The sequence below is a fragment of the Lottia gigantea genome (genome assembly GCF_000327385.1).
Source record: "Lottia gigantea unplaced genomic scaffold LOTGIsca_54, whole genome shotgun sequence".
NCBI classification, from domain to species: domain Eukaryota; kingdom Metazoa; phylum Mollusca; class Gastropoda; family Lottiidae; genus Lottia; species Lottia gigantea.
In genome coordinates, this window is record NW_008709848.1 from 1,643,905 (window position 1) to 1,660,759 (window position 16,855).

The following is a 16,855-nucleotide window of genomic DNA, read 5'->3' on the forward strand; positions in this document are numbered from 1 at the left end:
TGTAAAAATAATTTGGAGGTTTTTGAAGCCTCTAGGTTAATTATTATTTTGGGCTGCCTTTAAGACATGAATATGCATAGTTAAATATTTGAACAATGAATAGATGGATATAAGAAAACATGAAAACATTTAACACATTGACCACTGAGAAGCACTTAAAAATATCAGACAAGAGACGATCTTATAATCCCATCATTTCCTTCATAAAATAACGTTTCTTCATTTAGAAGGGTTTTTTTCTCAGTTTTGAGAATGGGACACCGAACACATAATTTGGTGTTAGCTTAACACCACACATTAATTAGAATATATTAATATAATAATACATTAATTATAAACATACAAACTATACGTCTCCTCTAGTATCATTAATACCTCATAGATACACACCATATTTATTTTACTAGATTATTTTCATATATCCACAAGTCCATATTTTTGCACTTTCATTATGAATAGATATAGAATATATAATTTGATACTTGAAATGCGAAACATTGATATATAAAAATGGGTATGTGTAAAACTCGCCATACCACTGCCAAAAAATAGAAACCTCTACTTCCATACTACAGTAGTGATCATTTAAAGGGGTTTTGGAATCATTTTGGCACTAAAAGAGAGGTCTTGCTGACCTCAAAAAGAAAGCTGAGTTGTAATTTAGTGAAGTTCCTGTCTAGAAAACTCTTGATATTTGTCAGGAGATTTAAGGACAACAACCCCAGCCATCAGAAAGTAGGTAGCCCCACATTAAGGCAGTGTTGGGTAGAAAATGTTAATCTCATGTTACTTGTCATGATGTTCAATCAGGAAAGGATTCGAATAGCCTGAGATGGTGGCTGTTGACAAACTGGACAAGATCTTTCAGCCATAGGTTTTCCAACAATAGACGAGGCACAATCCATGCAAAATAAATTGTGACCACATGGAACAAGTGCTGCAACCACTTCATTTTCTGAGCAAATAAGACAATGTCTTCTCGGACGCACCACACCATTTGCATCCAGAATTGGGCTTGTCGAGGAAGGGCGATCAAGGTTGGAGGTAGATCCAAAGGTGGTAGGCAGACCATTCATACAGGAACCATTTGTTATGCATGTACCATTGGTTAATCCATTGCTCAGTGGATCACTTCTGATTCTTCTCACGGTGGGGTGATCTCCAGGTACAGGAGAGATATTGCTCGGTGAACCGCTGCCCTGACTTTGTGTGCCACTTTCTGGAAGTGAGGGTGATGTTCTTGTGGTTGGTACACCGCCAATAAACCAACAATTGTTTCGGGAACTATTTTCAGCAGGAGAACAGTTACCATTCATTAAGGAGACTAGGGAGTTAAAATTGTCCCCGAGTTCCGTCCAGGGATACGTAGGAGGAACAAATGGATCATAAGATGGTGAACTTATTCCTTCATCGTTGTCGTATGAACTAAAACCATTGATTCCATTCACCAAATCACCAGTGCGTAATGCTATATGACTTTCTATTTCGTGTCGAGCCTTTTCAACATTTTCTGGTAATCCTGTAACTTCAAAAACTGGTTCCTTGTCTCTACTTGGTGTCACAATATAGGTATGTGTTTGTTGCTGAATTCTTTTGATTGTAGCACCTTTAGGACCAACAACTAATCCAACTACTCGATAAGGAACACGAACTTGAATAGTTATTTGTCCTGGAGCATTAGGACTTGGTGGGCCTGGTGTTAAATTAGATCCATTGCTCGAAACACTAGATACACTGCTATTCCTACGTGAAGCCCTGATTTGGCTAAAATGTTCTGCTGCTGACACTATTTCACGTTTTGCTAAACCCACGTCTTCTTTTCTTCCTGTGACAACAAACACTGGTTCCTCACCACGAACTGGGGTTTTGATGTATGTGTTGGTTTTTGCTCGTAAAGCTTTGATTTTGCAACCTGGAAAGAAAAAAAAGAAAGACTCATAAGATATTGGGAATATTTTTCAAAATCAGTGTTAAACACAAGGTAAAACTAGAACCCTTTACTTTATTTGTTATTTAATATACATATATCACGAACAAATTTGTTGTGAACACGAGAAGCTACAATTGTTTAAGAGCAATTCAAGATGATGAAGATTAAGCATGCATGATTAGTAACACATGATAAAACCAAGCATCAAAACAAGTTAACTGTCATCTTAGTGACAAACGATCTCTATCCTCATTTGAACAATAAGTACTCAACACAAATCGTGACCAATCACATCACCTGAACCAAACAATTTATGCCATGTATACGAGATGAAACTTGTAAGAAATAAGAGATTCAGAAAACTTGTATGGGGAGATGACATTCTCTATTCATCAGTTATGTACCACTGATTTCATAGGATATTTGTTCATATTAAGAAATCAAATTTCAATCGAATGCACTACTTAAATCATCAAATGTGCTGTTCATCAAAACTATGTTATACATCTTAATATTACTGCAATAAAATACTGATAATCACTTCTATCTATAAGATTACTGAATCACCTAACATTGTCTGGCACAATAAATGAAACAACATCCCTGGGTAAAAGTTATCAAGTTAGATTCATGAATGGATGAAGAAGAATGTAAGTTATGCTGGAGTAGATATAAAAAGATAAATAAATACAGATGACAAACATGTCTTTTCTAGTTGAGCTGGTATAAGTAGTATCGTATATCTAAAGATCGCATTATCAAGCCTTATTATCTCATCTTATAGTCCGAAACTACCTGACTACTTAGGACATGGATGGTGTGATATGGAGAGTTTTTTTGGATAGATGTTAGATAGGCATGAGTCAGTAAAACAAAACTGTGTCAATTAATTTGTTAACTTTCTATGACAAAGTAAACATTTGTTAATTATTGAAATATCCTGTTTAATTGTTTGCCAACTTTCATGTGAAAAATGATGTACAAATTATTTAGTTTATCTAAATCCAGCTAGATAACATCTATTAACAACATCTTTAAGAACAAGTTTCAGATTATCTACATCAATTCTTTAAACAGTTGGTACTTGTTACAATTTGTTTCAACAGAACTAAACTGACTAACACAAACAATTCATTGTTTCAAAGTTTCAATACAATATGATGCAACACGTCAATGGAAACTAATACATGAAAAGTTTTTATCAACCCATTAACAGCTTTTGTCTTGCTTTGATCAAGTTTCACCAAGATGGTTTCAGTCTAGTTCAGAAAAATCAAAGAGTACATTTTAACTTAATTATCTATTAACATTTGTTAACATGAGAGCTCAAGACATTATTAAGTAATGAGTTGATTTTGTGTCTTTCTTTCACAAGAATCTTCTCAATGTTGTCTTTACTAATTGATGAAATGTACAGAACTAATTATTTATAAAAGACAAGAGGTCTCTTGCATCTAGGATATAAACCTATTACAACAAATACTTCCAAAGACCATGGTTTGGATTGGCAATAAGTTTTGGAAACAGAAGATTTATGTCATATCATGTTCATGTACAAAAAGGTCATTTACCTTATCCACTAGACCAAAACACATTGTTGGCAGTGCTATAACATTACCTCAGTAAGTTCAGTAAGTATAAAGCTCTAGTAAATTTTTCCACATACTATTTTGCCTGCTACAGTATAGGCTTATAATTTTTAACCAGTGTTTGATCCAAGTTTTAAGATCAGTGTCTATTAGGAAGAGTTCTATGTAACCTATTTTTATAACTAGGTGAGAAAGTAACAATATTTAATAATAGAAGTATGGAATGTGACAATATAAAGAAAGTATTGTTATATATTTTGTCTTGTCTCATATAACATCATTCTACCCTCTTCAAGCATATAATAGTTTAGTTCATTTTTTATCACAGATAAAGTCAACACTAATTATGTATTTCAACACCTGTCAGCCCATGATTCATACTTGAAAGTAAAAGATGTTTTCTTGTTCCAAAGAAACTATGTTATAAGTACCATTATATGTGCAATCTGAAAGTTGCTGTGGCTAATTTGCTTTGTTCATAGCCTACAATGCCACTGTAAGTCTGAGTTAAACAACTATCTATCCTTAATTTCAGGATCTGGGTCAGCTTGCTTTAAGAAGTCCCCTACTGTGCTTTCCAGTGCAGAGTCTAGCTAAGCTTACCTGTAATACTACCTCACTGACTATAAACCACAGAGTTGACTAGTCATACAGCTTATCTGGGTCAAAATTGCTCTTTCCACTCTTATTATGTCAGTGCTGGACTGGTTTCATTATATTTTCATTAATTTTTAAGTTCTAAGACTATGATATCATCAGACTAACCCAGTATGGACTGTGGAATGATGATAATGATATCTAGATTGTATATGTAAATAATTAAGTTCTAACCTTTAAGAAAATGGTTAATAATACTAGTAAATTATAGGCCATATTAAATATTGATGTAGGGTAAAGGAGAGTGGATAGTTTACCATATAATATATATTATAACTAATAACACGCACAGGAAATAACACATGTCCTCAACACTTTTTAATTCCCTTCCTATTTCTTCAATCTTAATTAATTTCTAAGATTTCATTAAGTGTTTCTAAGAGGAAGATATTTTACATGCCCAGTGGTTAAAGTGATGGTATATAGGAAGTTAACCTTTACATCATAATGTGCCAGTCAAATCTGACTGTATAGAAAAATTAGAAAGAGTACTGATATGGGTACCTATACACCCCCAATGTGCTGATGTATTATTCTTTTTAGGATCAATCATTAGAAACATTATATAATGCATTCCCAATCTGACCTAATATGATAAATGTGTACGATTATGCAATCATTATTTTGTGGTCTGTTCAGAAACCTAGAATTGGCAATACATGTATTCAAGTTTTTATTAAAATTTGGTAGGGATGTCAAGTCTTTTAACCTAGTCAAACTTATAAATCACTTCACATACCATATAGAACAAAATATGTATACATATGTAGACTAAAAAACAAATTGTAACTTTTTGGTAGTTATCTGACTAAATCATATCATAGCCAATCCCATTTTTATTTCTGGAGAATATAAATAATTGTACTATACAATACTAATGTTTTCAGGTGTTACCTAGTACCAAGACATTCCAAATCCTGATTTGAGGATGTCCTCTCATGCAACACGCTAAATGTTTTTATCATTTTTGTATTGACGTTTTCTTTCTTTAGAACAGCTTTGTAAATTCTCCTATCCTTCAATTCATTTGAAGATAACTTCAGTTTTCTGGAGATTTATTTATTCTCTCAAATTAACAAGTAACATCAAAGCTAGAAAGGTTACGTTAAAATATCTGTACTTGCTTGAAATCTGGTAAATCAAAACCAATTATATTTACCAAAGCTGGCACTGGTAGCAGAGTAAATGAGAAGGTAGAAAATTGAGTTATTGCCAAGTAGGAATGTTACCACTCCACCAAATGGTGGGTAGCCTGGAGATATTCTACCATTGATTATTTAAATCAAGAACACATGGTAATGGTATTCTTTGTGTTATTATGTTATGATTCCCAGTACAATTTACATGAATGAAAAGGCCATTTGGTCGATGGTTAAAAATTGTTTGGTAATATGTGGTTATTGGAAGAGGTTATTTTTATCCTCAATATCTAGCTGTGATGTTTTATATATATATATCTTACATCTAAAATATAGCTACTGATTCCAATAGTGTTTGTAGTTTTTGCATGATGACCTACTTAGATAACTGGCACATAAATATTTTTTTAGTTACATAACATTTCCAAACAAAATACATCCATAATTGCATAACATTACATCGATATCACATTAATAATTCACTGCTTTTTGAATAGGAGCAAATAAATGAGTCTGGTTTAAGGAATATACATACATTTATTTACTCCTTATCTTTATATATTGCCTTTGGCTAGAAATAGTGTGAAATGTTGTAGATAAAGATATTATACAATAGGTTCTGATTTAGGGTTTCTATTTTGATAGAAATTAGAAGTAACATTCCTAAGGAATACCAGTTTTCTCAGTATGTACAGAGTGATGATAACATTAGCATTAAGTATCACTGAAACAGGACAGCTGTAACTGACCTTTTTGAAATATGGAAACTAACATTTAAAGATCATTAGAAACATATTAATTCAATTAATAGAACAAAAAATAACTGACTAATTAGAAAATGTTAACAAGGAGAAAGCAATCTATTTATGGTTTGGCTATTAGTCAATACTGACTGTAAAGTTAAACCTGTTAAATTTCTTATTGACATTCTATAGAAATTATCAATATCAGGAACTTCATATTTACCATTTTCCTTGTATCAGAAACTAGCAAGACTATTAATAGTGCCGGCTGCCATACTGATTTCTAATTTCCAGGCCTGATATTGATTCCAAAGTGTACTCTAACAATTCTATGGCAGGCAAGACTAAATAAATAATTAAGTTCTTCTGCACATGAAGATGTTTTACAAGCCGCACATACCGACTTGATCTAATACCAGTGTAGAATCTGTGTTGTAGCCTTCGTTAACGAGGCACGACATGCTTACTCTTCTAAGACGCTTGACACCACTAAAAGCTTGCACGATTTGTATCAATGCTAATATTGGTTTGTATTGAATGAAGACAAGTTTGATAAATTTATCAGCAGTGAATTTGTTCCTGGATTTATAACTTCATTTCTAAACAACGTATTGATTTCCATGTGTATTCCATCGCATTAGGCCACAAGAATGAAAGTTCATCATGCCAATTTCCCTTTTCATCTTAAACAGTCTTACAAATATTATTATATTGTGAACCTATATTTGACACTGCCTATGGTCATTCATCCATCCATTGATCAAAATAGCTACAGTTTGTTCCAATTTTAGTGCATCTTGGAAAATATATATATATTATAGAATATAGACTTTCCATTGCGTATGCCAATTCTCTGATTCATGCATCAAAATAGCTTCTGTATCTAATATACGTTACATTGGTTCCAATTTTAATGCATTTTGGAAAGTATATATGCTGGCAATATCTAAGGAGATTGACTTTCTTCAGTTTTTTATCTTTCTATCTTTTTGCAATTAGACCCAGTATGTTTCTATAGTAATTAGATTAACTGGAGAGCTACAGACAGATATAATTCTTTTATTGATGCATGGAATTCTCAATTCTCTATTTCTGCAATATTACACACATGAACTCATTGGCATTCTATTGTTCAGTTCTAAGCACTACAAATAACTTCCTTTAAAAAAATTTTGAATTGATGCCTCAGAAAAAGGCATGATGGCATTTCAGTGGAAATTGTAATGCATTGAAGGCAGGAATATTCTTGAAAGCACTGGCTCTGGAGTTAAGATAGTGTCCATTCAAACCTAGGGCTCATTTACATGGACACCAATCAAACATGCTTCCAGCTGACCAATTACACTGCAGTTTAACCCATTCCTTACCATTACAGTAAGTAAGAATTAGTGACATAGTGTTAATTTCTTGTCAGTTACTACATGTATTATGATCTACAAATACAAAGCTTTATGTCTACACAGACTGATCAAGATATGAGGTTTATTATCCTTTTATTAGAGAATATAAAACTTAATAGACAGATTATTACAGAGGGTAAATAGCCAATAGATGAAAATGTCAAACTGGGGTAGAACAAGTAATTATCTGTAAGAGTCAAGTTGACAGGGTAGTCTTCAAATAACAAGTTCACAGACTAGGGTCAGTGTCAAAAAAGGTCATAGGTCAAACAGACATTCTCTCATACATAACTTATCACCATGTAGTATTTGTATGACATGTGAAAGAGTATAAGTATATTTTGTAAATAAATAACAACGAAGATTGCTCTACTCCTGTCTTTCCTTCAAGCATTTGCCTAAGAAATTTGAATATAAGTCCTGTGACATGTGTACCATTTCTAGCAACCTACTTTATAATATTATAATTTATGCCATTTAATTTATAAGCAGTTAGAATTCAAAAGAAACTCTATGCTTCACTTGAAAGCCCTAGCAACCAAATAAGGAAAGATGGCAATATCATAGAATACAGAAATTCTCTGGCAGCCGATCATTCATTTCTTTACTACTGGGTCTTCCCACTGCAGATGTTTTGTGTTAAAATCGGTCAATTCTGAAGACATTTTTTTTTTTTACATAGCCTTGAAAAACCAGTATCAGTTATAGTGAGGGCAGGACATCCTTAACATGGACCACATGTTTTTATCACTCTGGACTCTTGCCAAGTAAATACTCAGAAGAACTTGAGAGATAAATTACGAAAATCAGCAAGGAAATATGGTCATTAACCTAAAAAAAAAACTTGTTAAGAAAATAAAAACCTGTAAGCTAGACAAAGTATTTAAAATGCTCATGTGGTAATGAAGTTTTACCAGATGCCCATTTGCTCATTAGCAGTAATGTCAGGTTAATCTAATGCATGCTGCATATTACATCATCTTATCATAGACTAATCACTAATCATTGACTACATTATACTCTTTAACAGAGCTACACATAACATCATCTTGACTAACCAGTGAACATATAGTGTTTATGAGAGCTGCACATGTCTTTATCTTGACAAACCAAGACAATGTACTGTTAATGAGAGCTGCACATCTCTTCATCTGACTAATCAGTGAGCTTATAATGTTCATGAAAGCTGCGCATTCATCATACTGACTAACCATGACAATTTACTGCAGAATTTGAAGATTACCTGCAGTTCTGAATGAAAATTATTAAAACACATATTAGAAATAACTTTACTAATGCCAAATTGATTAAGCTGTGACACAAGGTGTCTTGGTTTGTTTTTGGTGTAATAGTGGTCAGCCACCAAAACGTATTATATTTCCTATATAGCAGTAACTAGAATTTACTGAAGGTTCTACTATCGAAGCTTGGTGTTTTTGAGCTATAGTCTGACAAAAACAGCAAATAAGCCGAATCAATTGGCCAGATGCTCTGCTACCAAAATGTAAGTTTATCCTAAGAAAGTAGCTAATAAAAATATCTGAACAGTAAATGATATATGATATATCTGTACATGTTCCTTTGTATAATAAACTGAAGTGAAATATTACACACCCAAATACTTATATACTCTCATTTCATCTGAAGGTCAAATACAGTTGGTGAGAAAAATAGAACTGAGATGGTTTTAACTGGACTTGTAAGAAGTATTCAGTAGTCTTGGCAGTTGATGAGTTAAACCAAGGCTTATTAGGCTTCCTACCACTGCAATATCCTTTCAAGAACAATTTCAACTAGTTACAGGCCTGCAGGGACAGGGGATTGCCCCCCTGAAAACATTTCACAACCAATCAATATCATTACTGCATCTAAACATCATGCATATTGCCCCTCCAGATATATTACTTGCCCCTCCGAACAATCAAGTTTGGTATGGGCCTGACAGTTACCTTTCTTTCTGAACAATATTCAATATAATGGTGCTCCAACAAGTTTTTTTGAAATTCTGCACTCTGATTGGTTAAGCAACTAATTATCAAACATCTTATTATCCATTATTTGAGTTAGTAAAACAACTGATTATTCAGCATTTAAATCGGTTATGCATGTGATTAAATTTAACATTGGTTGCTTAAGTTTAAGTTTATATTATGTGGCTAATAAGTCAATATTCACACATAATCCCTGTTACATACCATTCTAGTGATTGTGTAACTAGGCATGTTGCATACATAATAATTGATAAGCCCGACAGGAATCTAAATTCCTGTTGCTTAATAGACTGGCTCTGAATTAATAAGGCTCTGTGTGCTCAAGGCTGTGAACGTTAAAAGATCTCGACAGATGGGAATCGATAAGGAGTAGGCTCATGCTGTCCTGGCAAAATTTCCCTGCACAATGCATGACATTTGACCAATTAGATGCAGAAGATTAGGACTTTTAACTCCATTCATTTTATTTCTGAACAATATATGCTCCATTGTGCTATGTTGATATGTGCATAATTTTACCATAATCTGGATGTGAAGGAAGGGTGTCTTGTCTAAAATTCAGTAATTTAAGTGTTAGAAATAAATATATCTACATGAAAGAAGTGAGTGTTTTTGACCCAAGCAACTGTCAGATCTGATGAATGATATATCAGAAGTAAAATATATATTTACATTCCCAGCTCAAAACCATTAACAGTAAGTGAACATGGTTGAACTTTGAATAAACCAACTAGAGGGTACATATGGTCACTTTAATACTTTAGACAAATAACATGTTCATCAAAAGGGCATGGTGACCTAGGTAGGCCTAATCAATATTGTTTCCTACTTTCATTTTTTAATACCTCTTATAAACAGTTACCTCATTCATAACTCTACTGACAATTTAACTTTTAACCTTTAAAAACTCTTCCAAACTTTTTTTTAGCACTTTTTAGATACTTGACAAATATCTTTATAAATAACTTGTGACATAGGCCTAAGATGTAATGGTTATACATGAATACCAATGATGGGCTAGGCTAAGTCAATGAAAACTGAAATGAAGCAATAGCTTGATAGATAAGGTAACAAAGAGGCCTAGACAATGCAGCATTCATTTCCACCTAATTGGCCTAATGAAGATGTACCAGTGAATTAGGATGGAGTTAAAAAATTATATAATTAGAAACTAAACATAGTTGAAAGTAAAGGTTTCTGCATCAAACTATAAAAGCTAACATAGTAAAAGTACAATATGTATTAGATTGGTGATAATATCCAAGCTGGTCATTAGAATATAATTTATTTAGATATAACACCATGATATGTTAACATATTCAATATTAAATATTCATATTAATATACATAGTTCTAGATTTTAACAACATGTTAAAGCTTCCTATTAATTATTCTCAACCATTTGTAGTTATTATTAAATAGAGCAACTTTTTTAACCCAGCAAATGACTAACTCGAACTGGTACAATCAAACTTGACTGGAAAGAACAGGAGTTGACATTAGGACAACAATCAAATGAATTCCTAATAAAATATATACCCTGCCATGGCAAGACTTAATAATGTTAGCCAATATGCAACTTACAGGAATTGTTGTCAAAAAATACATATTGAAATTTGCAGGAGTTTTGAACATGCTGTATCTAATCAACAATCAACTATTGACTGAAATATGTGTCCTGTTGTAGCCTTTTTGAATTGCTTGGGTATACAGATTCAGAGTTGATATTTGACAATATAGAGCTAAAAGCATGGTTGACCTGCTCCAATAGACAATTAGTCTTGGTTCTGCTTTTAATAAGTACCATAAAAATATGTTACAACCTACTGAGATGTAAAGAATAGAAAAATCAATACTATTACTCATACTGCAACAATTTTCAAACTAATTTTATATTCTTTACACTATAATTAACTTACACCCTTATTTGACTTAAAGATGTAAGTCCAAAAACTTTACTTCTTTGTTTTCAGTCTGAATGGTACTACTTTTGCCTAAGCTTGCATAATTTGACCTTGCTAGCGTCCTTCGAAAATGGCACAAATATTGATCTAAAGGACAGATGGACAAGAATCTAGTGATGCAAGTATTGCAAACCAAAACCACTAATGCAAGAGTAATAGTAGTGGTTTGAGCAAAGCAGTTGTTCAGAATAGGGTATATGGACATACTAACAAGCCACTGACTCAAAGACCAACAGTGCAAGAACGTCAACGCAAGTACCAGTGACCCCGATTCCAAAGAGTACAAGAATATTGGTCTCAAGCAAGGAACATGTGCTAATTATATTTCAAATATTGGAATTGTGATAATATGTAAATGAAAGAAATTAGTAGTGTGTTATCTAACTATCAGAGTCAATATTGACTCGTTTCTTCATATCCCATATTATCAGATTCCAACAATATCAATATCTACTCTTCCAACTCAGATACATTCACTTTTTATCATGCATCCGACACCAACTAATTTGAAAGTGAAGTTCTATTATCTTATTTGTTTTGATAAACTTGCAGGAAAAGTGTAGTCATAGAAGGCAGTATTGATTGGTGACCTGAACTGAGTGGCAACGAGAGAGAATATTCTCCCCACTAGACACGAAGACACCAAATAAATCTAATAAACTAGCAATAGTTAAAGACCAGTGAGTTACAATCGACTAAAACCAGAGTTCATAGTAACCTATATCTAATAACCACTCAGTATCGCCCTCTAGGCACTTGGAACTGATTATCAGAGCCATGACACAAAGCTTCAAACATCAGAAAGTGAAGTGTTCTTGAGATTCACTCTTCCAAACAGACCAGGCATACAGGAAGTGCAATCAAATCACAGCACAGCAAATACTAATTATATTAACTGTGACTTGTGGTTTAATTCACAAACACAATAACCTGTGGGGTTCCAGATTTGAAATGAGCTGAATATTGGTATCCATCTGCTCTAACAAAGGATCTGGAGAATATGCTTTAAAGCCCAATTCCTGCCATTTTTGTCTGGCCGTAATCTGGAAAATATGCTTAGAAGCAAAGTCATCTGTAGTCATAGTAATAGTATCATAGTAAAATACACTATAATAGTCAACACTGTAAATAGTATGCAATTCCAGCTTCTGCAGACGTGAACTTGTTTCTGCCAACTAACCAACAAAAAGTTGTCGTTTATTAGCACTCTCACCATTAACGATTTCACAAATAAAACACAGTGTGATCTGTGTAATTTTGCAGACAAGTTAGTGCAGATGAATAACTTGATTTGTTAGCCAGTGAGAAGTATTCATTAGAAATGTGGTCAGTACTATGAACTAATTAACTTGGGTATACTTACAGAAATGTCGTTCTACTAATCAGAATGAAAAAACCTCATTACATAGTCAAATTAATATCCAGTAAATCGACTTGAACTTATACCCTGATTCTACAGTTCTAATCCCACAAGGCTGGATTAAATTTCTCTTTATTAATCAGGTTGGTGTTTGTGTACCAAAGAAAACAACTTAATTTCAGACTACAGATAAAATTTCATATTTCATTTAGTTTTTCAAATTACAATTTTTTGAGTAGCAAAATTGAAAGGGAGTTTCCCGCCTTACTTTCATACTCTTTTTTGCTCTAATGAAAACAGACATCCCTTTTTAAGCGAAACGAGGGAAGACAGCATAGAAGCTAAAGTAACGACTTAATTTTTTTTTATATAAGATGATTTATGAATTTTATATAAGATGACTTAATAACAATAGCAGAAGTTGTAACAAAGAATTGAAAGGGACCAACAATGAAAGTTATCATAATTGTTCTTCTATATACTTATGCTTAAACAATATCACAGACAATGTCCTTTCAAAGATACTAATTCCTTTTGAAAATGTTCAATTGATTTAAAATCTCCAGTCAAGATAAGGATATTAATCCTACATGACATACTGTTCTTGGCTAATCCCACCATAATCAAAAGGAAATACCACTTGATCCCTCAAACAAATATATAACATAGCTAATCTTGTTAATCAAGGCTTTGATTGCCTCTGACATAATTCCGTCGTAATTTTTTTCACACAATATATCAGTTATGGTTTTGAACCTCTGCCAAATATGTTATGATTTCGATACAAGCTAGAGTAACAAATTCTACTTCAATGCGTAGTATAGTCTGAAACCTCCTGACTAATTTTATCCTCTAATATCACTATTTCTTGACAAATGTGTTCCACACAATGACAGAAAAGCTAGCTATACATCTTAAATAAAAGAAATCCTATACACTTACAATAGCCCTTAAAATAGAGATTCAGGTAACGGCAATAGAAGTCAAGTAGTTTTGGACCATAAAATATCATTAAGTACAAGATAACTTATCTCAGTTTTGCCTCCACACTCCGCCTTGCCAATGAGTAAATAAACAATATTTTACCCATATATTATACAGTATAGGAAGCTAAATTTATGTGCAGGGCTGATTGAAGTTGCAAAATATCAGAGTCTTATCTTTAAATTTAATATGAATTTTTAGAATATTTTGAAGATACATCAACCTTTTCTAATTTGCGAAATAGATAAAGACTAGTGAACAATTGAAAATAAGTTTTGAACTGGTGTTAGAGTGAGATTGAGATTTAGAAATTCCAATAAAAGCACTGGCCTAGGTCACATAACTATTGTCAATGGAGAAAGTAAGCCCTTTGGCCCATTGTCTCCTTTTTGGTTGTTGACTTTGAAAATCAAAAATTTGGCATAAGAATACTACGATTAGTTTTCTCAGTACACTCTGTATAACATTTAACATTCATTAGCCAAACAAAGCATGGAAATAGGACATAACACTCCACTTATCAAGTCAAAAAGGAAATTCTCATATTTAAGTTTATTATGAAATAAGACCCTATGAATGAACTAGTTTATTAGGTATATATCTTCTACAATTATTTCATATAATAACCTTCGCCTTTCTTCTAATAACATGAAAATTATTAATATTGAGATATAAAACAAGTTCCAACAGGGACAAGAACAATCACTGTATTGTCACAACTTGTAATGTCTAGATTACTTTTTTATCATTATTAAATCACTGGATAAAGCCTTTTTCTCACACACCAAATCATAATAATGGCAATATGAGGTTGGGATATTCATTGAAATGACGAAAGGGGTAGGGATTTGAGCAATAATTCTTGGGGCCTAGTGCCAAACACATAGAAAGTCAAGGCACTGAATCTACTAACAATTTAACTCATAATTAATTACCTACGTTGGCCAGGCATGTCTGATTTGAGCCCATCATTGACTGTTTGAAATTTTAAATCACACAAGTAATAAACTTTTGAACAATCAAATGATCTACCTTATCTCTGTATATAATGTCAGTGACAAAGTTAACAATATGGAATAATATTATGAAACAAAAAGATGTTTTCAGAAAACTCTGTAATGTGATTTTTATCATAGTTTCATTTTTACAAATTTCCCTAAATCCTGAAAGGGTGCATTAAGAGAATGATGACCTTATAGTATACAGCAGCTTCTTATCCATGAAATATTTATGAATTTATCAGGACTGCCAATCTTTGGTCAGTTTGCCCTTCAGATATTCTTGGCTTGATGAAAACAGTACTAACACTTGAAGACATGTGTATGTATATCGTACATCAGTCTATTTCTAAAACCAGTACTGCAACTTAACCTAACCTAAACCTGTCAGAAAAACACTAGAAAAACACAAGAAATACCAGAAATATTCTAGGTGTAGTCTGTCTACATTACTTCTTTTACGTGGTTCATTTATAATTAGGCCTATATTATCATCTATTCTGGTTTTACCATTAAATACTAATATAGAACATTTGACATGTTATCAAGATTCTCCTGGTTATAAGACTGACTCTAGTGTTTTATGCTGGCTTACATTACCACCTAGAACTTATGTCAACTTTCAAGTTTATTATTCTTTCCTGTACTTTACAGTATGCCTACCCATATTGCTCAAATACCAAGTCAGAGCAAGCTATTGGTCCTTCGACAAGCTGATATTCAAGAAACCAAATATCAGCTTTTCATAAGCTGTTAAACTTATAATGAAACCTATCTTTAACTTCATAAATTTTGAATGATTCAAATTCTTTCAAAATATTTTCTCAAGTTTGAATTCCTGCTTCTTATTTTCAACCACAGCTACTTGTTCATTTCCTAAACTATTCCAAACATCAAATTCAAACCAAACAAATGAAGCCAATATCAAAGTAATGGCTTCCAGATTTGGGTTTTCGTAAAAAAAATACCGGAATCTTTCAATTTCCTGACAATATTTAGCTATTTGCTACTTTCCTTTCTGTGTATGGAAAACCACAACGTTATTTTTACAGTGTATGAAACAGTGTGGCACAATGTTATTATCTGATGTCATAACTGTTACTCATACGATAGGAAAAGAAACATAGTAATCAATTACGACGTTAATAACTCTCATTATTGAGTATAATTCACAGGCAATTTTACCGTATTTCTCTCAAAATCTCCCACCTACAACTGAATCATTGAAAATGCCAAAAAATAGGGTGCGTTCTTCAACTAATTTGCAAAGTACAAAACAATTTCGATAATCGCTCGTGATCATATATGAGTCTTTAGGAAATGATGATGTTTTGAAGACATTTCTCAAGATTCATCGAGTCCAACGCCATTATTAAAACACGTGCTTACAAACGACATGAAAAGCATGCGCTCTTTCCTGTCAATATCCCCAATTTGCTAAACTGTTGATAAGCTTACCTTGTCTTCCAACTATTTCTGCTACATGTTCCGAACTAGGCACTGGCACACATTCTGTAGTATTGGCACTCCTCGCTCTCATGTGTGCTTCGTCGAAAGTTGAATTTGGAAGAGGGGGAGAAGAAGAAGTGTCATCCTCCCCATTCAAAGCAAGCATGGATAGTTCAAAAGCTAACTGCAATGCGCGTTGATCCTCTAGCGCGCTGCTAGTAGTAGTCATTTCGGAATAAACGCTAGCAGGCATCACAAACGTTGCACGATAGAAAAATACATGAGTTGTCTTCGGTTTTCTGTTATATATTCTCACACACAACGGTTTTTTCTTTGTTCACTACTGTTGTGCCTCTGAGTGGGGTTTATAATGCACTAGACACTCACGTACAATGCACAAAAGCAATATGGCTTGGCTGACGTCATTTTCCCAGTATTCAATGCGAAGTCTGCTCATTGATTGATTTGATTGGTTAACGAGCAGGTGATAGGCGGAGTCAACCTTTGACCTGTTCTAGATTAATGTCTAGCAAAACACAGAGATAGTAAAAATTTTGCGGGTGGCCAGTCGACTTTTTGATGATTTTCGCGCGTGTTTCATTCACTGACAACATACCAAAGACATCTGCTAGATAGAACTATAAGAAAACG

The 16,855-nt window shown here is 33.1% G+C and overlaps 1 protein-coding gene across 1 annotated transcript; it reads right to left on the reverse strand.

The window, feature by feature from the left end:
* Positions 1 to 809: 809 nt before the first annotated feature.
* Positions 810 to 16,457, reverse strand: LOTGIDRAFT_193800 (hypothetical protein; the record flags this gene model as incomplete). Its single annotated transcript, XM_009062972.1, has 3 exons — positions 810 to 1,239; positions 1,366 to 1,912; positions 16,214 to 16,457. Coding segments are annotated over 3 exons (1,221 nt in total), but the record flags the coding sequence as incomplete, so codon positions are not given.
* Between the last annotated feature and the right edge of the window lie 398 nt (positions 16,458 to 16,855).